General features: G+C 38.3%; 1 protein-coding gene across 1 annotated transcript in view; it reads left to right on the plus strand.

Annotated features, from left to right (window-relative positions):
• ITGBL1 (integrin subunit beta like 1) overlaps positions 1-16,471 on the plus strand; it is a 276,453-nt gene that overhangs the window by 138,963 nt on the left and 121,019 nt on the right. The window contains exon 4 of the mRNA XM_049778625.1: positions 11,847-11,969. Within this exon, the coding sequence (XP_049634582.1) occupies positions 11,847-11,969 (123 nt within the window). The remainder of the gene's footprint in view (positions 1-11,846; positions 11,970-16,471) is intronic.

Consider the following 16,471-nt stretch of genomic DNA (forward strand, 5'->3'; position numbering starts at 1 on the left):
GTTAAGTCTTCTTAGTGTTAAGGGAAGTCTCCTTTGAGCAGGTCAATGTCTGAGCAGTGGTAGGGTCTTCCGTGGTAGAGGATTGCTTCCAGGTGATGTTATAGACAAACCTCACAATTAAGGGGCAATACAGCAATCCCTGTCCAGTAAGCAGGTCATTGTTCTTGTTAAGTCTTCTCAGTGTTAAGGGAAGTCTCTTTTGAGTAGATCGATGTCAGAGCAGCTGTAGGGTCTTCCCTGGTAGAAGAATGCCTCCAGGTGATGTTATATACAACCTTGGATGTTTTGTAGATGTCTTCTCTAGATCAGGGGTGAATGGAGAGTGCCCATTCTTCTGAGGCCTGTGCCAGGTCTTTATGTCAATGTTCAGGGTGTAAGGTCCCATTGCACTACAAGATTTGTGTGTTCCCATATCTATTAGATAAGAACTTATTGGTATGTATAGTATTTTCCCATTTTAGTGTGCCTAAGCAAACAAGAAATAAAGCCATGTGGCACTATCAGAGTTTATGGGGGCTTAAGAACATTTCCAACAATACCCATGACTTGGTTCAAACATAAGCATTAAACTCAGGGATTCTTTTGCACCAAATTCCATATTGAGCAGTTCACAAAGAGAAGATAATAAAAGGGGGGGGATCGTCACTGTATAAGAAAATATTCAGCAAAAGTTATAGCCGTCAAAGGAAAATCACCCATAAAATGTTGAAAAGACATAAGTGTCCTTTTTATGCGTTTTAAAATAGTTGGGTGAGTGTTAACTCTAGGGCACTACTTTGGTGACTTAGGAACTTTTTGTGACTTAGGAACTACAGTACTTAAGTTAGAAAGGGTAAGTGAGGAGTAATGATGATAGGAGTTAAGGAAGTTAAAGAGAAATATGATCTTTTGAAGGGGTATGCAAAAGGGCAGAGTACAAAATGGACATTCTGCATACATAAAAACATAATTTAATGATAGTGAGATCCTTCAAGAAGCTGGGAGGCCAGAAGTTCAGAGCCCCACCCAGACCCCCCCTAAGGAGCTGAATGGATAATGGGGGAAAGCCTAGGGTACCTTCAAGCTCCACCAAGGGGCCCAACTCACCGGCTTGCCCAGGCACGTGGCCCAGGGAAGCCCTGGAGATCTGGAGCAAGGCGGTAGAGGGGTGCTGGGGTTACTCAAGTCCCACAACCCCCCAGGCCTGGTTAAGAAGGCCTCTGGCATGGTGAGGGCCTGCCGAACCCCATACTACTAGACTCCCGGCTCCCAGGAAGGAGAGAGATCCTTCAAGAAGCTGGGAGGTCAGAAGTTCAGAGCCCCACCCAGACCCTCCCTAAGGAGCTGAATGGATAATGGGGGGAAGCCTAGGGTACCTTCAAGCTCCACCAAGGGGCCCAACTCACCGGCTTGCCCAGGCACGTGGCCCAGGGAAGCCCTGGAGATCTGGAGCAAGGCGGTAAAGAGGTGCTGGGGTTACCCAAGTCCCACACCCGCCCCAGGCCTGGTTAAGAAGGCCTCTGGCATGGTGGGGGCCTGCCAAACCCTATACTACTAGACTCCCCTGGTTTTAAAATTCTAAGTTCACAAATTTATTTCTTTCTCCCTATTCCCTGCTTAGAGTCATATAATATTAATATTAAATACTATAAAATATATTAGTTGCAGATAGCTTTAAGTTTTGGGTTTCCCCCAACCCCAATATCCCCAGTTTAATTTAATTTGATAATATGTAGAAAAGTGCCTTGCCTCCAAAAACCAATATTAGGCAAAATGTCCTTTGTCAGAGAATCAAGTCTTCTCTTTACCATGGAGGTAACCAATTTTGATTACATTTTTATTTATTAAATTTTGCTTTATGTATGATATTTATTTATTTTTGCAAAAGATGCGTATATATATGCTATAACATTATTACATATTTTCCTAAAAATTTGTAAGATAAGTCTTTCGCATTGTCATTTTTGCCACTTGACATTAGCTTCTGAAGTCCATTCCATATGGTTGATGAAAACCTTCTAATTTTTTTTTCAGATGGAAACTACACATTTTATATACAATCATAATTTCTTAGAATCTAGTATGCTTGGTCATGTAGGCAATTTCCAATCTTTAAAAATTACAAATCATTACTCATTAGAACACAGGTGTTTTCACATTTACAGAGGTGTATCATTTGGATTAATTATTAGAAGTGAGATTTCTAGGCCAATAGGTGAATTTATATTCTTTGTTACCATTCATCTCTCTTTTTTCTACTTTCTTCTCAATAATTAAGCCTCACAAGTTGAAGAATCTCATTTTCACCCTGTATTTCTTTTATGTCTGTTCTTTTTTTTAAGATAAAATATTAAAAGTTTATTCCTCACAGAAACCTACAAGGCAGTTATTATTTGATCCACACAGGTTCGGATGTAGACACTGGTTGACAAAGAAATTGAATAATATATCCAAGGCCTCACATTTAAGTGGTTAATCTAGGTTGGCATTTAAAGCAGCATAACTCTAGAATTTACATTCACTGCCACAATATACAAAATTACTTTTTGTGTGTTTTTCCTTTCTTTTTTTATTGTAAGAATTTATTCGAGACAAACTTGATTAACATAATGAGGTAAACTAACATAACATAATACAGTGACCTAACATAACATATAATATAATTAATATAATAATACATGTAAGTTAAAGAAAGTTTCTGATTAAAACACAATTTTTTTCATAATGGCTTCCATATCTTTCACAGTAGTATTTTGGGTACATATTTAAAATTGAATCAGGGGAATACCCATCAGCAACACCTCCCCCGATTCCAGTTCCCTTTCTACAACCCATATACCCCACCATCACCCCCCGGGCTGCTAGAGTCGGTGGACTCCTCTTTGTCTGGCTTACTATTAGTGATCATATATCTGTTTGGTCCTGGAACCCTCCTTTGTTTCCCCCTCTATTTAAGAGGCAGAGCTAGATAAATCGAGGTATTTGGTTTTGTTTGGAGGAAAGAAAAGCAATAGATTGGGGTACAAAATAAGAGAAAAAAAAGTCAAATACACTGAAAATGGGCGGAGTCCCTCTAGAGGCTTCCAACCTCAGTTTGAGAGAGGATGTGAAAAAGGTAATTGAAACACCACAACAATACAGAAAGAAATATCAAATTAAATATCCAGTGAGCACTACAGCAATAAAGACAAGCACCACTCAATAGTCTCGGTTCTGAAATCAAATCATGCTCGAGTGCAAAAAGAAAGAGAAAGATAAGATAAAATAAAATAAAATAATATTGGAGACATCAACTTCAATCTCTACACCAAAATAAAGATGTCAAAAAAATCGATCAATTGATAAATAAATATGTGGAAAATGATTGTTTTGTGCTTTTTCTTTTCTTTTCTTTTTCCCCCCTGCATAGGCACAGTAACTATTGGGGATATTGTAGAGGAAATTCCCTTGGCCTAGGAGATAGGGTTTCTCCACCCCTGAAGTATACTGTCATGGGATTAACTATAGACTCCTTGCATGATCATTTACTCTCCCCTTGTTGCTTTCATGGTGTATGGAAGACTTCTGCTTTGTCTTGAATGGTAAAATCAGACCTCTGTATCTAGAGATATTGGTGGCTGTGCAGCTCAAGGAATGGAGCTTATGAAGTCTTTCTTTGTGGTTCTAGTAGTTATGCTTCTTCAGTGTCGTTTTAATCCATCTTCTGTAGTTAGTGGTCTTGGTCATTATGTTGCTCCTAGGATGGAGCCTGGGATAAAGTCTTTCGTTATGTTTCCGGAAGCCCGTTCAGTTGCGGTTGTCTCAGTCAGACCCCTGGAATTTGAGATCTTGTTTGTTGAACAGATCGTAGACCAAAAGTTAGGCTAGAGCTTTTTGTTGCTGTTGTTGTTGTTGTTGTTGGTCCCTGGATGCATACTGTCCAGTCTTGGTTGCAACAATCAGTCATATATATATATATATATAGCGATCTTGGCTTTTGCACAGATCAAAGGGTGACATGTTTTCTGATTTTGTCTTATCGATAGCTGATGAGGAAGGGCAACTTGCTCTTAGATCAAGTTGTTCCCATTTCCTCATTGTCAGGGTATCAATTTAGAACTGGCGCATGTTGGTGTCAGAGCACCATTGTAAATGCCCTGGAGGGGATTTGGTTCCTGGAGCTGTTGTGGAGAACCCTGTCGTTTCTATGTCTGGGATCCAGGAGTCAAGGCTGGATGATCAGTGTCTAGTTCCCTGGAGCCTAAGTTGTTTCCACATGCCATACATTCAGGGTCGGAGATGTCCCTGTGTTGTAAACAAGTATGAGTTCTTATCCCTAGTAGATAAGAGCTTGTTTCTATACATACAATTTCCCCTTTGTTTAATATGTCTTTGCAGGAGGAAGTGGTGCTACATTATATTGCTGGTGGATTTGGGGGGTGGAGAGAAAAGAAAACAGACTCCCAACAAAAACTAAGAATATATATGCTCACGCATATCTAAAGGAAAAAAAGTCTCTAAAAAAGATAAAATAAAAGACGTAATTAAAGGAATAAAGTGGGGCCAGGAGAGATAGCATGGAGACCAGGCGTCTGTCCTTCCTGTAGAAGGACAGTGGCTCAGAATACAGCATCCCATATGGTACCCCGTCCCCACCAGGGATGTTCTCCAAGCATAGAACCAGGAGCACCCTCCGAGTGCCTCCAGGAGTGACCCAAAAGAAGCAAAAACAAATCAAATCAAATAACAAAAACTAAAACAAAACAAACAAACAAACAGAAGAAACTAACAAGAATAAAAAAGAAAAGAAAAAAGAAAAGAAAAACAACGAAAAAGGGAGAAAGTGATACAGCAGATCACTTTACATTTGGGGAGAAACAAGATAAGAGGTAGTGTTATATAGGTCTATACTTATGATCAAAGTATGGGCTTCCCCCATTGTCTTTTGAGATTTCCTGTGAGGTGTGGGGTCCAGGCAGGGAGGTCTTGGGTAGAGTTCTTGCAGTGGGGGTCCTTTGGAGCTAGTTTCGGTATCAAGCCACATTCCACATTAGGGAGAGGTGATTAGGAGGGCCACACTGCATGAGTCTGTCAGGGTTTTGGTTGTATTTTCTTGCCAGGAATGAGGTGAGAGCTTGAGTTGGTGTCTCATTGGGTACTGGCTCCTTGGGGTAGGAGGTCTGTCTTAATGCCTAATAGATTAAAAACTGAGGGTTAAGAGTTATAGTGTGGTGAGGATATTAGGGGTGGGATTGAGGGGTGAAGGAATAGTTGGATTTCTGGAGGAGGGAGAGGGGATAGTATATGGGAAGGGTTATATAGGGTATAGGTATGGGTTGTTTGTGGTTTAGGTTTGTCCCTTAAGAAGGATTCCTATCTCTGTGTGCTCCTGCACACATATAAACATATAGAAGTTAGCTTAGGTGTATATTAATGTAGAGAGGTATGGAGGGCAAGAGGTGTGCTGAGTACTAAGTATAATACTTGTAAGGAAAGGAAACTTATAGATCAACTTTTGGGTATGTATTGGTTTCATGTACTGACCATTGTGTTAGTGAGGTCTATCTATATAGGTGTTTACCCTTTTCAGTTTTGTCCACAGCACCCTATATGTCAGCTTTCCTTTCCTATAGAGGAGGTAACCATGTGGTTTTTATTTGACATAGATTGAGTTGATGATAGTGAGGAGGAGAAGGTGGAAGAAGAGGGAGACAAGAAGAGAGAATAGGAAAAAAAAAACAAACCAAACCAACAATCAAACACCACCAACAACAAAAATACGAAGTAATGAGAAGAGAGGGTATAAGAGCAAGGGCGTGTTAGTTTGGTTGAAAGGGTTCGATGCTTGGGCCCTGTGGTAAAAATCTGTAGGTCTCGGTTGTTGCCTCGGTGATCTGGCTGGTCATGTGCTTCAGGTCCTAAAAGAAGGCATAGTCTAGAGATAAAGGGTATTTTAAAGAGTTTTATCCGACCATTTTCATGATTCAAGCAGTGTATGGTGTCTCGTGTGACTGAGCACCAAGGTACCACCATAGGATATTCACACTTTGTATCCAGGAACCCCTATGGATAGAAAAACTGAGAGCATATTTTAAAGCATGTTTTGAAGTGTTTCCGTTGGACTCAGTAAGTTCCCGTTGGACTCAGTAAGTTCCCGTCATAATTTTTACCTGTAATCCTGTATATGATCCCTAGTAAATTATTATGGGCCTTTGTAGTAAAATGATAATTACATACCTGTTCTCTCTATGCTGCTGTTTCTGTTGTTGCTCGTGTCTCTGTGATATAATGTGTAGTCAGGCTTTGTGTTGTTTCTCTCCCCTTTGTTTTGGGCTCTACTCCCCAGTATATGGTGATTATTACTGTGTTTGAGGTTTCTATCCTGTTACACCCTGTTATTTAATTGCGGGGTATTGGTTGTATATCTGATGTATATTCTAGGTACTTCAGAATAGTGCTATCATTCTATGTTTATTTTTTGTCTTCTGGCTTGCTTTGCGTATCATAATATGTTCTAGGTCCATCCACATTGCTGCAAAGTCTGTGATTGTATCATTTCTGACTGCCATGTAGTATTTCATTGTGTATAGATACCACAACTTAATGATCCACGCATCTGTTGTTGGACATCGAGGTTGGTTCCAAGACTTGGCTATTATACTGACTGCTGCGATAAATAGTGGGGTGCACACATACTTTGGGATGAATGTCCTTCTGACCTGGGAGTAGATACCTAGGAGAGCGATTGCTCAATTCTGAGGTCCTTGAGCACTCTCCAGACTGTTCTCCATAGGTGTTGGACTAGGGGGCATTCCCACCAGCAGTGGATGAGAGTGCCTTCCATACCACATCCTCGCCAACACAGATTGTTCCCATTATTTTTGATGTGAGCCATCCTCACTGGTGTAAGTTGGTACCTCATTGTTGTCTTGATTTGGATTTTCCTAATGATGAATGAAGGTGAGCATGTTTTCATGTCTTTGTTGGCCATCTTTTGGTCTTCCTCAGAGAAGTGTCTATTCATTTCATCTCCCCATTTTTCTATGGCTTTATTTGGTTTTGGAGAACTCAGCTTTCTGAGTGCTTTGTATATTCTGGTTATCAGCCCTTTATCTGATGTGTTGAGTGCAAATATTTTTTTTCCCATTTCGTTAGCTGTCTTCTTGTTTTAAGTTGGATTTTCTTTGCCATGCAGAAGCTTCTTAGTTTGATGTAATCCCATTTGTTTATGTTTGATGCTAAAATCCTTGTTATTGGTGTTCCATCCTCAAAGACTTTTTATGTCCATTCTGCCAGCCTAACTTAGTGTGAGACCATTTCTCTCAAATTGCATTCACTGGTGAGTTCTTTCTATTAATCTTTGGCCATCATGCCCAGAAGTTATTTGGTAGAGTTGTTGGAAGCAGATGAGGAAGAAGAGGAGAGGAGTGGAATGAAACATAGTCCTGAAGGTCAGATGATGCATATTGGTGACTAAAACAGGTTGCTTATACTGGCTGCATGAAATCAGCAGTCAAGTGAGACTCGGGCATGAGACAGCAATAAGCCAATATTCAGAGGTGACATCATCTTAGAGAGAAACAGCTATATTAGGTGGGATGAAAAATCAGAGCTAAAGCAATCTAGCATACAACAGAAGAAAAATTCTGAAGACTGACTTAGCCGGCAACCAAGAGAGGCAGAATTGACATGCACTATCACAGGAGCTGGCACTTCTGCCAGTGTTCTTTCCATTGGTGTTATCCTTGAACCAAGTGAATTCTTCTTAGTGGGTGAGAAAGGAAGTCTGAGTCTTGCAGTCTTCTCACACCAGCAGGCAATGGTTCTGATGTGTGGATGAGAATGAGCTGGCAGTGGGGGAATGCCAGTGAGTAGCTATAGGATTCAGAAGCAGAGGCTGTTCATCCCTTTTTCCTCAATAACGGAGAGCCTTAGTGATAGTCTTTCTCTCTTCCAGGCCATAGAGGCTCGGGTAGCCCAAGAGAAGCCATGCCAAATCCTGAACCAATATATCATCAATCTCCAACTAGTAACTTTTAGCTGACCCTTTCTCCTAACTCAAGCCATACACCACACCACATCTTTAATATTCCATCGTTATTTCTTGACCCTTTCTCCTCCCTCAATATCCTCAGTTTTTCCTCCACCTCCATTAATTGAAATTCAATTCATACATTAAGTGTCAACTCTAGAATTGCTTCCATTTTGCATTCACAAAGACACACCTACTTTTTTTGCTTTTTAGGTAACATGTTAGAAATATATGCTTATTAATTATGTATGTATGTTATCAATCTTCTATAGTTTTGTTTTTTTGTCTAAGATGGATTCCTTTTATTTTGCTTCATTTTATTTTATTTGAGAGGGAGGGGACCACACCTGGCAGTTCTCAGGGATTATTCCTGACTCTATGCTCTGGAATCACTCCTGGTAGGCTAAGGGGATCATATGGGATGCCTAAAATTGAATATGGCTCAACAGAGTCTAAGGCAAACAGCTTGACCACAATGCTGTTGTTCTGGCCCCTAAGAGGGCCCCAAACTTTTTAAGCAGGGGTCCAGTTCACTGTCCCTCAAACTGTTGGAGGGCCAGATTATAGTTTGAAAAGTAAAAACTATGAACAATAGTGGCCACAGGCCACAATTTGAGGGTTCCTTCCTGAGACTGAAAGGAAGAGTTGAGAGACAGAGAGGAGGGGAGTGGGAGAGTGTGACCCATATCCAACATATGTACACTGCAGGCCAGGACTAGCTGACTGCTAAGCAGACAGGCAGCAGTGGCAAAAACACCCAGCAAGCCACATAAATGTCCTTGGCAGGCCACATGTGGCCCAAGAGTCGTAGTTTGAGAACCCCGGCCTAAGACTGAGTCATTTTTATGTATTCTTCTGATTATATCTCATAGCACTATTACTAGTACTTTGCTAAAATATAATAGGTAGCAAGAAAATTTAATAACTAGATCTGAGGATGCATGAAGACAACATGAATCTATGTGAAAATGAACAGGAAAGGTGATAATTAGAGAAATCTGTGATGAGACAATAGTAGGAATTAAAGCATTAGATTAATACTTGTAATTTAAAATAGTTTTTAGAAAAGAAAACTAGGAAATGAAATTTAGTATGAAGAAAATTCACAGGAATGTTCTCAGAGAAGAAAAACAGGAAGTGAGGGCTTTTTTTTGTCATTTCTATAAAACTAGTAATGAAAATAGTTTCTTAGTAAACTGCAAAGGACTAGAATAATAAAAACTTGCAAGATTGTGTGGAAAAAGAAAATTTTCGGGTTTATAAGTATTAAGTGAATATGAAAAAAATGTTAAGGAATAGAGAGTAATCAAGGATTTTCTGAAAGTGTGTGATTATATAAAAGACAGAGTAAATGATTAGAAAAAAATGAACCCAATATAATTTAGCTCTTACAGAATGAAATTTGAAGCTGGCATGATTTGCAGATAGGAGTTTGAGAATTACCAATAGAAGTACCACTAGGGCCAGAGTGGTAGCACAGTGGTAAGCATTTGCCTTGCACGTGGCTGATACAGAACGAACCTAAGTTCAATCCCTGGCATCCCATATGGTCCCTTGAGCCAGGAGCGATTTCTGAGCGAGGGCCAGGAGTAAACCCTGAGCACCGCTGAGTGTGGCCCAAAACAAACAAAAAAAGTACTGACCACAAATCTGTAGACTTTGGATTAAAAGCTGGCTTGTATATAGCTGTGCCCTAAATCTGTGTTCCTTCCATTATACCACATATAAATTTGCCAATTCCTTGCGTCTTGAGTCAAGAGTCAATACTTTTATGGTCCTTTTCTGTTCCATCCCTTCATACCCACTCATCAAATGTCTAGTCTTTCTACTGAAATTATCCCAGGAATACTTGCTTCTTCCTATAATGTCACTGCAATGACTCTATTTAGCTTCTATTTTCCTCCCTGCAGGAAAAATTACCCTTTCTCCCATCTACTCTTTTTTGTTGTTTGTTTTTTGCTTTTCGGTCACACCCGGCAGCGCTCAGGGGTTTCTCAAGCCTCTATGCTTAGAAATCGCTCCTGGCAGGCTCAGGGGACCAGATGGGGTGCCGGGATTTGAACCACCTCCATGCTATCTCTCCAGCTCCCCATCTACTCTTATGCCATGTTCATTCATTCATTATTTTGTGACATTCCTACTGATCTGATTAAAAGGCCATCCTAATCATAACCCTCCTTTGCTGAGAATTTTTTTCTATAGCTCTTCATGAACCTAAATAGAAATAATCTCTTCTACAAGACCTCTACGATGTAAAATTGTAATTCTCTCAGTCCTCTCATGCCATGTTTTACAATCATTTCTGTCTTCCATCATCCTTTACTTTGTTCTCAAATTTCTTTTGTACCCAGAACTTTTGTTGTGTTCTCTTGCTGGAAGTGGGCTTCTTAGCTTCTTCACTGTCTCATTTATCTTAATTGTAGTTTTGACTTCCAGTTCTTAATTTAAGAGATATTCTCCAGAGACTCTTTTTCTCTTTCTATTTTTCAGTGAAATCCTTTTATTATGTGCTTTTGCCACACTTTTCATATAGCACATTGACTTTTTATATCTTGTCATTTTATTTTTCATTTTTAAAAATAATATCTTTATTTAAACACTGTGACTACAAAGATGATTGTAGCTTGGTTTCAATCATAAAAAGATCACCCTTTTAAACAGTGCAACATTCCCAGTATCATTGTCCCCATACCTCCCCACCCCTACCTGTATTCATGACAGGCTTTTTACTTCCCTCACTTATTGACATTGTTATGTTAGTTCTCGATGTAATGTTCCAGAACTCCAAGAAATTTTTATGGCCAACTTTCTCTCATTTCTTTTTCCAGTCTATTGAGTTATCAGATGAGTTGGTAAAGAATGGTTGCCATATAAACTATCATTGTATTGCTCTGATAATCAATTAAAAATCGAAAGTAAGTATTAAAATAAAGTCCTACTTCTTAATATCATTCAAATGAAGTATTTCAGTGAAATCTCTCAAGAATTATAAAATCCTGGAACTTGGTTGTGCATGTAGCATGTGGTAGACCAGATGACACTATTGCTTCACATCACCCAACTTGTTCTTCGGTTTACATGAAATCCCTAGTCTACATAGATAGAAATACTCATTTTTATTCCATTACCTTCGAATGTGGATCTTAGCTTAACATTGTAAATGTGAAAATATTAGGAATACTAAAAGTTTCATGTATGCAGTTGATAATGTGTTCTGCAAATATTTATTATATAAATAGTATGCTCAAATATTATGAAACCATTAAATAAATACTGGTAAAGATGATAAGCAAGGTTACTTCTTTTACAAAACTTAGAATTTTATGCTTTAGTATAATCTAAGACTCAGGCATAATCAGAAGAAATTAATCCATGCATTGATTGAATGGACATGTATATAATATCTGTGCTTTACTGTATACGTATATCAATTATATGGAGCCTGAGTGATAGCACAGTGATAGAGTGTTTGCCTTGCATGCTGCCAATCCAGGATGAAACTTGGTTTGATCCCTGGCATCCCATATGATTCCTCGAGCCAGGAGTGATTTCTCAGCACAGCCAGGAGTAACCCCTGAGCATCACAGGGTGTGGCCCCCCAAAAAGCAAAATAAAAATCAATTACATTTATGAAAATATTAACTACCAATCATAATAATTCTATGCTATGAAATATAATTGCTCTGCTACAATAATATAGAGAAAGAATGTATTTCTCTGATAATGCCCACAGAGATGCATAACTGGAAGATCAAGTGAAGTTGAAGTTCTTTTCTTGATAAAGATGCATTAAAATTCACTTATTATAATTTCTATGCATGTCACTAATAACCTTTGCTTTGTTTTAATGGTTTAGGTACTTGTCACTGCGGCAGATGTAAGTGTGATAATTCAGATGGAAATGGACTCATTTATGGTCAATTTTGTGAGTGTGATGATAGAGAATGCATAGATGAGGAAACAGAAGAAATATGTGGAGGTATGTTTGTTAACTTCCAAAAATTAATCAAAGCAATTTTAATCTGGCACACTGTACTTGTTTCTCTATAATTTTCTCTAGCAGGTTTACTAATTAAATCTGACCCAATGTTTATTTGAAAAGTATTTTTCCTAAGGAGATTCTTGCTAAGCATTCAGCATTGACTAGTACTTATTAAATGTGAAATCAGATTGTTTCCAGCAGAGATCCAGACCAGTGTTTTAATAGACCAAATGGAATGCTACAGTTCTAATTAACTCTTTCTCTGCTTACTCGGCCACCTTGGTTCTCTTTATCCCCAATTTCTCAGCTGCATATTTTCATTTTTTATTTCCCTCTTTAGACACATCAAGCTTCGTATCAATGTGTGAGGTAGAAGTTTTGTGAATGTTTGTGTGTATGTTTGGCCCTAAGTTCCACCCTTGGAACTACATAAAAAAATATCCAAATATGTTGGAGCCATAGCACGTGGCCAACCCAGGTTTGATCCCTGAGATCACATATGGTCCCCTGAGCACTGCCAGAAGTTATTTCTGAGTGCAGAGACAAGAGTAAACCCTGAGCACTACTGGGTTTGGGCAAAAACATATATGTAAATATAAAAATAAATTGATTAATAGATTAATTGATTAATATATTTTGGAAACCAGTAAGATCTTCATATTGGATTTTATTTATTAATTATTATTTTTGGTTTTGGTGCCACATCTTGTGAAGCTCAGGGGTTACTCCTGGCTCTGCACTAAGAAATTGCTCCTGGCTAAGGGTACCTACCATATGGGACACCAGGGATTCAACCCAGGTCCATCCTGTATCGGCCTTATGCAAGCACCACTGTGCTATCACTCTGGCCCCACATCTCTCATGATTTTTATCTACATGCTCAATTTTTAATTGACTTATTATTGATTCATATTTTCATAGCTATTTCAGGACTTACCTTTGTACCCTTCATGTGTATTGGACTTCACTGGGAATATTACCAAAACTCCAGTGTCATTTCAATGTCTAAGGCACCCACTAATGCATTCTTCCCCTTCCTCGCCTTTCTTCCTCAGAACCATCATTGTGTTCACCAATGTCTGAGTTCGTTTTGTCTCTTTTTATCCTTTCTTCTGTTGCCAGATTGTTTAATTTACTGAGATGGAGCATATGAGTGAAACCATCTGGCAGTTTTCTTTTTGTTCTTGCTATCTGATTCCCTCTGGATCCATCCACTTTGTTGCCAAAAGCACGGATTCCTCTTTTGTTCAAGGCCAAATCTCGTCCAATGCTGTGATTCACTGCAGTCGAGATTTTTAGCCTTGCAGTTGCAAATAGAAAGATGGCACACATCACTATAAGCTAAGAATCCCTTTATACAGACAAACCAGAATTTGGATAAATGAGATGACTTATGCTGGATCCTTCCAGTAATCATAGTGGCCTTTAGTCTCATGTTCATCGGATCCCACAGACTGAACTGTTGCCCTGTCACTGTTGAGGATCACATCACTGCCCTGGAGATCAGTGTTATAGGAGAGAAGCATTTTCTTCATCATCCATTGTGGTTCCTTCTTAGACTCTCTGTGCAAGCTTGTTCCCATGCTTCAACTTGCAAACATGGCTAACAAAGGGGAAGAAGAGAGTGAGAAATCATCCTAATCCTAATAGAAAAACCCTTCTTTGCTGTTTTTTGTTTTTTGTTTTTTTTTTACAAATTTAGCCTATGGGTTCATGGGAGATAGGAGGAGGTGCATGCCTTGCATGTGCTGAATCCCAGTTTGATTCTGGAAAACATGGCTCTTGAGCACTGACGTCCCACAGTGGCCCTAGTAACTCTGACCACTGAAGGTCTCGAACAACACCTTATCCTTTGGCCTGCCTTCCTATGGTCTCAAGTGTCTATGTATAAGGATTTTCTTACTACATTTTTTTTCTCACAACATTTCAGCACATGGACTCTTATCCTGATGATAGTAAGGGTGATTTACCTATTAAAAGACAGGGACACATGAAACCAGGAAGAACCAGATAAAATATCACTAACAGGACAGTCTCTGCCTTTGTTTGCTGAATAGTTTGTAGCATTGGTTCCTGTGGTTATCTAGATACTGTCAGGTTTGATCTGCCTGATCCTTTCTCTCTGTTCAACTTACAACACCAACAAAAGCCTTTTCATTTTTCTAGTCAATGACCTAAGTTAGAGGTATTTGAGACTGTTCTCCTAGAGGGCTAAGTCCAAAAAATAGTTACAACAATTAAATCAATCCAACCATAAGTGTTATTCTGTGTCCTCTCAATATGTTCTTTCCAGATATTACAGATAGAAAAGAGGGACTGCACCGAGTTTGTGCATATACACAAAGCATGGTCTATTTGCATGTATAAATGTAAATATTTGATTTGAACAAGACAACTGAACATGCTTCATTCTCACCTTTGCCCAGAGCATCTCTGTTTGTTTGAGGTTTAAGCAATTTACTGGAGCTTGTTCTCTGACACATGCTAACCCTCAAGGCAGCCTGCTTTGAAGATGAGTCTGATCTGAATGAGAATTGAGACTCCTCATACACATGAAAACAGTCTATTGAAAGTGATTCCCCAGTTCACTGGGGAAGCAGCACAAAGGGAAACTTCTTGGTTTCCTGAGTATCCAGAAAATGAGCAGCGATGTCTGTTCTATGAAATGTACTTTTTTCTCACACACATTTTATCTCAAGTATTCATATGGGTCTACTTAACTTTATTTTCATTTTAAGTAGGATAGACAGCTCATTTATGCATACGGAAAAGCAGTCAATGTGTTTAAATGAAAAGAATGAATGAATATAACCACATGAATCATCTATGCTAACATAACATCTTTTCTTCCTTTGTCTTATGTGGAGATCTGCTTGATTTTCCAGATCTGCCTGCAAGTATAGTTTTAATGTGGTATTTGTTTTCGGTCTCATTTTCTTTCAATTCAGTTTTAGTCAAACTGTTATTTATTTCTATTATTTATTCGTTTGTTTTTGTTTAGTTTCTGTGAATTACAGTTATTCAAGTTTGGGTTTTAGAAACACAATGTCCCAACACCAATCCAATATTCACCAACATTCCTTGTTCTCCACCAATGTCCCCATTTTTCCTCATCTCTCCCAGCCTGCTTCTATCACAGGGACTTGAATTATAAATTTTAGTTTATATGACTGTTACTGATCAGGTTTCATGCTTAGCCTTTTTCAGAAGCTCCCTCATCCAGAGTGATCCCATAGTATCCTTGTCCTCATTCATCCAATCTCCATAAGCTCATCCCTCAAAGTGGCAAGTTTCCTACTAAAAACTGGTTCTCATGTTGGGTTTTTTTTTTTTTTTGTAATGTCAAAGTCCTCATTGAATACTCAATTTTATAAGTATCTTTGAATTTGTAGAGTTATGTTCTACATTACATTTTAAACATATCAGGTCAATGTTCGTATATAGAGTGCCTTATACATTTCCTAAAATGACAATGAAAATAAATTGTGTTTAAAGAAAATAATAAAAATCCTTAAAAACATCATGCCTGGCCAGACAGATTGTAGAGAGGATAAGGCACTACTGAACTTGTGGCCTAGCTGATTATATCCACGATTCGTAGACTATTCACAGTTTTCCCTGAGCCAAGAGACAGAAGTAGTCCTACACTCAGTCACATGCACCCCCCAAAAAAAATACACCCTCAAATAATAAAATATAAATAAATAAGTTAGTAAAAATAATTTTTTAAAAATTTACCACTCCAGGAAAAATATTTTAGTATTGCCTTGTCTTCCAGTGCAATCTTAATATTCCTGAACTTTTGATATTGCACTTAGGACATTTTTGGTGAGTGTACAAGTGAATGTGTTTTGAAGCTCATAAATAAAAGATTTACTCTATCACTGGTAAAAATCATTTAAGAGCCTTTATGTTGGCTTTTTAACAAGTTAAATTTAAATTCATTTAAAATCATTGTTGCATATTGGTTTGAATGATCAGAATATTAGTTTATGGAGATAGTTTAGGTGGGAGTTGAATGGGTGTGATGATCTGGACAAATGATGAGATGCGGGCTCCCTATATTTGTTAATTTTACTTTCATATAAGCAGGAAATGAAATTATTGTGGGATGAAGAGTCCCAAAAGTCTTGATTATGAGATCAAGGATCCCAAAGAAACACTAAACATCGGTTTCTCTATATAATCCTTTTATTCCCCCATATCAGCTGGTAGAAAAGGGTTGAATGAGAAGATAAAATATTTCATCTTGCTTATGAAATGGTTCAGCCATTAATAATGCCCTCCCAAGTAAATATGCTTTCTCAATATTTAATTTTAAATAAATATTGATTTCAAATGAAAGGTATTTTATTTCAAGTGATTTTAATTGAAGAGAGGTTTGTGTATAGATTTCAGGCATACTGGCATATCAACAGCTGTATATATTACATTGCACTTATCATCATAAGTTCGGTCAAAGAAAATATTTTTGTGATTTAAAGAAATTGCCTAAGTCT

The sequence above is a fragment of the Suncus etruscus genome, chromosome 8 (genome assembly GCF_024139225.1).
Source record: "Suncus etruscus isolate mSunEtr1 chromosome 8, mSunEtr1.pri.cur, whole genome shotgun sequence".
NCBI lineage: Eukaryota > Metazoa > Chordata > Mammalia > Eulipotyphla > Soricidae > Suncus > Suncus etruscus.